General features: G+C 18.9%; 2 protein-coding genes across 2 annotated transcripts in view; both read right to left on the bottom strand. All coding sequences in view use genetic code 6, as the record gives it.

The window, feature by feature from the left end:
• Nucleotides 1-299: 299 nt before the first annotated feature.
• On the bottom strand, nt 300-809 carry TTHERM_001424462 (hypothetical protein; the record flags this gene model as incomplete). Its single annotated transcript, XM_012797926.1, has 2 exons — nt 300-634; nt 740-809. The coding sequence occupies 2 exons, from the start codon at nt 807-809 to the stop codon at nt 300-302; spliced, it is 405 nt and encodes a 134-aa protein (XP_012653380.1).
• A 3,008-nt stretch (nt 810-3,817) lies between these two features.
• Nucleotides 3,818-4,077, bottom strand: part of TTHERM_001424461 (cyclic nucleotide-binding domain protein) — a gene marked incomplete at both ends in the record, with an annotated part of 3,738 nt that continues 3,478 nt past the window's right edge. Inside the window, one exon of the mRNA XM_012797925.1 lies at nt 3,818-3,911. Within this exon, the coding sequence (XP_012653379.1) occupies nt 3,818-3,911 (94 nt within the window). The remainder of the gene's footprint in view (nt 3,912-4,077) is intronic.

Genomic DNA, 4,077 nt, shown 5'->3' with positions numbered 1-4,077 from the left:
TTTTTCTTTTTTATTGTACTTGTGTTTATTTTTCTTCTATCTTTCTTAATTTCACTCATTTTTTTTTTTTACTTTCAGCATTTGCTTTTATTATTTATTTATAAATTAATTCATTTATTTGTTCTTATTATTTCATATTTTTTATTTATTTTTACGTCTAAATAACTAGTTAATTATATATTTTTTCTTCAATATTTAAAAAGATAGAATAAAATTAATGATGAAGGTACATCAGGCTTAAGTTTTGGTTTAGTAAATTGTACTAATCTCTCAAATTTGACACTTGATCTTAGGTAAATTCAGTTTATTCGCTTTGGATTGTGATATTTTTATTTATAAAATTGAATTTAATTCAAACAATAAAGTTCTTTTTATTTGTATATTAACTTTATTTTTGATTTAATTTAGTTTTTCTTTTGTATTTATTGTACTTGTATTTATTTTTCTTCTATCTTTCTTAATTTTTATTATTTCATTTCTTCTTATTATTTCATATTTTTCTTATTAAAAACTAATTAAATATTTATTTTTTATTCAATATTTAAAAAGTAGAAATAAAATTTGTGCAATTGGTGCATCAAGCTTAGGTTCTGGTTTAGCAATTTGTACTCATCTCTCGAATTTGACACTTAATCTTTAGTAAATTCAGTTTATTTGTTTAGTATTGTGATATTTTAAATTATTAAATTGAATTTAATACAAAATAGCTTTTTTAATTTGTTTATTTGATTTAAATTACTTTTTCTTTTTTGTTGTACTTGTATTTGTTTTTCTTCTATCATTTAACTAATTTTTTTTATTTTTATCATTTGCTTTTTTTATTAAATAAATAATTAATTTCTTATTCATATTTTTTCCTCATTTTTCATTAAAAATAACTAATTAATTGGATTTAGGCTGTTTATTTTGACATGATCAAATAACGATGAAAAATGTTTGCAAATATTCCATTAAATAATTTACTTAGATATTAATAAAGTTTACATAACAAAACATTCAAAATAAATAAATAAAAAAATTATCGAATTCATCAAATTGTTCAAATACTTTAATTAAGGGTCACCCCCTCTACAAATTTTTACCCTTCATTTAGACTATTTGTAAATATTTAAGAATATGAAAATTATTAAATTAGTAATATTCATAATATGAAGTATATAAAAACAAACAAGATTTTATAACCAACATAAAATAATATCGGATATTTAATAATAACTCTTTGTAAAAATGGTGTAAAAAAAAATTAAAATTAATTAGTAATATAATAACACGAATTCACTTAGTGTTTTAGAGTACAATACATATATATAAAGTTAAAAAAACTTTTTCAAAATATTATTTAATAAAATATTTTATATCCATTTATTCAAACATTTAAAATTTATTCATCCTTTGTTTGTCACTTGTTTATCATCGTATTACAAAGACTACTAATCTTTTTGATTTTAGGTAATTGCTTTTTACTTTGAATTTTTATGATTTATTCATATTGCCAAAGCTTTTATTATAATTTTAAATAAATATTAAATAAAATAAATTTTTAACTTAAAATATCATTACTGGAATAAAAAAGATAAAAAAAATAAATCAAATAAAAGCTATCAAATAAATTCAAAGAGTATTTTATATTCATTTTTATAGTTAAAAATATCATAATCCAAAACAATTAAACTAAATTTACAAAAGATCAAGTGTCAAATTTGAGAGATTAATGCACTTTGCTAAAGCAGTACCTAAGTCTGATGCACCATCATCACCAATTTTATTCCTACTTTTTAAATATTGAAGAGATTAATTAATAATAAAAACAAAAGTTGGAAATAAAATGAAGAGTTAAATTAACAAAGAAAGAAGAAGAAAAAGCAAGCAAGCACAATAAAAAGAAAGAAAAAAAAAAATCAAACAAATTAAAAGAACTTTATTGTTTTAAATTAGTATTTATAAATAAAATTATCACAATCCAAAACAAATAAACAGTTTTTACAAAAGGTAAAGTGTCAAATTTGAGAGATTAATGCACTTTGCTAAAGCAAAACCTAAGCCTGATGCTCCTTCATCACTTATTTAATTTTCACTTTTTAAATATTGAAGAAAAAATATATCATTAAATAGTTAATTAGAAGGAAAAAATAAAGAATAAATATGAAATAATAATATTAATTAATAAGAAAAAAAAATTGGAAATAAAATTATGAGTTAAATTAATAAAGAAAGAAGAAGAAAAAGCAAGCAAGCACATTAAAGAAAAAAATAAAAAGAAATCAAATAAATTAAAAGAGTTTTATTGTTTTAAATTAGCTTTTATAAATAAAAACATCACAATCAAAAACAAATAAACTGTTTTTACTAAAGGTGAAGTTTCAAATCTGAGAGATTAATGCATTTTGCTAAAGCAGAACCTAAGCCTAATGCACCTTTATCGCCAATTTAATTGACACTTTTTAAGTATTGAAAGAAAATACATCATTAAATAGTTAATTAGAAGGAGAAAATGAAGAAAGAATATGAAATAATAAGACTAATTAATTAATAAGTAAAGCAAATGTTGGAAATAAAATGAAGAGTTAAATTAACAAAGAAAGAAGAATAAAAAGCAAGCAAGCAAAATAAAGAAAAAAATAAAAAGAAATCAAATAAATTAAAAGAACTTTATTGTTTTAAATTAGTATTTATAAATAAAATTATCACAATCTAAAACAATTAAACAGTTTTTACAAAAGTTAAAGTGTCAAATTTGAGAGATTAATGCACTTTGCTAAACCTGAACCTAAGTTTGATGCACCTTGATCACCAATTTAAATTTAAAAAAACTTTCCAAAAACTTTAATTAAAATATTATAATTACTAAAGATCCAAAATAATTAAAGCAAACAAACCCCTCCCTCCATCCTACATAAATTTTGTATTATTTTGATTACTGTTAATTGAAATTATAGGTGATCATAATTTATAGTTCAGTAATTAAGAATTATAAGACCGAATTATAAAATAGATTGAATAACTACTTATTAATTTAGGATTAATTAATATTTTATTAAAAATTTGTAAATTAAAGAATAAAATTACAAGATATTATAAAATAAGCATATTATATTATATTATTCATGTATTTTTATATTTATTCATCCATTTTTCACAAAATGTTTATCATCATCAGAAATCTATTTCAAAGAAAACTAATCTTTTTGATTTAAGACACTTGCTTTTTACTTTCAATTATTATTATTTATTGATTTAGTTTTCGCTTTTTGTATAAATTAGTTTAAATTACAAAAAAAATTAATTTATTTTAAAATTTAAATTGTAAATCAATAAATAAATAAATAAAATATGTATTAGTAGAATAAAAAATAATAACCTATCAAAAAATAAATAAATAAATTAAAAAAGAAAGTTAATTGATTTTAATTCATTTTTTGTTTAAAAAATATCACAATCTATCTAAAAAAAATAAATTGCTTTTACTTAAGTAAAAGTAACAAATTTGAGAGATTAGTACAATTTGCTATAGCAGAACCTAAATCAAATGCACCAATTGCATCAATTTTATTGCCACTTTTGAAATATTTATCAAAAAATTTTAATTAATAATTGTGTTAATTACAAAAAAAATATTAAATAGTAAAAATTGATTAATTAATTAATTAATTAGTAAAAAAAGCAAAAATGAAAAATGAAAAAATGAGTTAAATTAGCATAGAACGAAGAAAAAAACACTAGAAGAATAAAAAGAAAATGAAAAATATATCAAATAAAAGGAAAATAAATAAATTAAAAGTGTTATAAAATTATCACATCTAAAATAAATAAACAATTTTCACCTAAGATCAAGTATCAAATTTGACAGATTAGTGTAATTTGTAAAAGCATTACCTAAGCTAGATGCTCCATCATTGCCAATTTCATTACCACTTTTAATATTGAAGAAAAATAAATAATAAATCATAGGTTAGATAGAATTGTTTGAACAAAAAAATCAAGATAAAATATCAATTAATAAAAAATTAATAATTTAAAAATAAAGAAAAATTAAAAATTAACAAAGATTGAAGAGAATTTACAATCGGGGCATTTTAA

Source organism: Tetrahymena thermophila (genome assembly GCF_000189635.1).
Source record: "Tetrahymena thermophila SB210 genomic scaffold scf_8254612, whole genome shotgun sequence".
NCBI lineage: Eukaryota > Ciliophora > Oligohymenophorea > Hymenostomatida > Tetrahymenidae > Tetrahymena > Tetrahymena thermophila.
The sequence above is the reverse complement of the archived record's forward strand: the minus strand, read 5'-3'. Positions and strand labels throughout refer to the sequence as shown.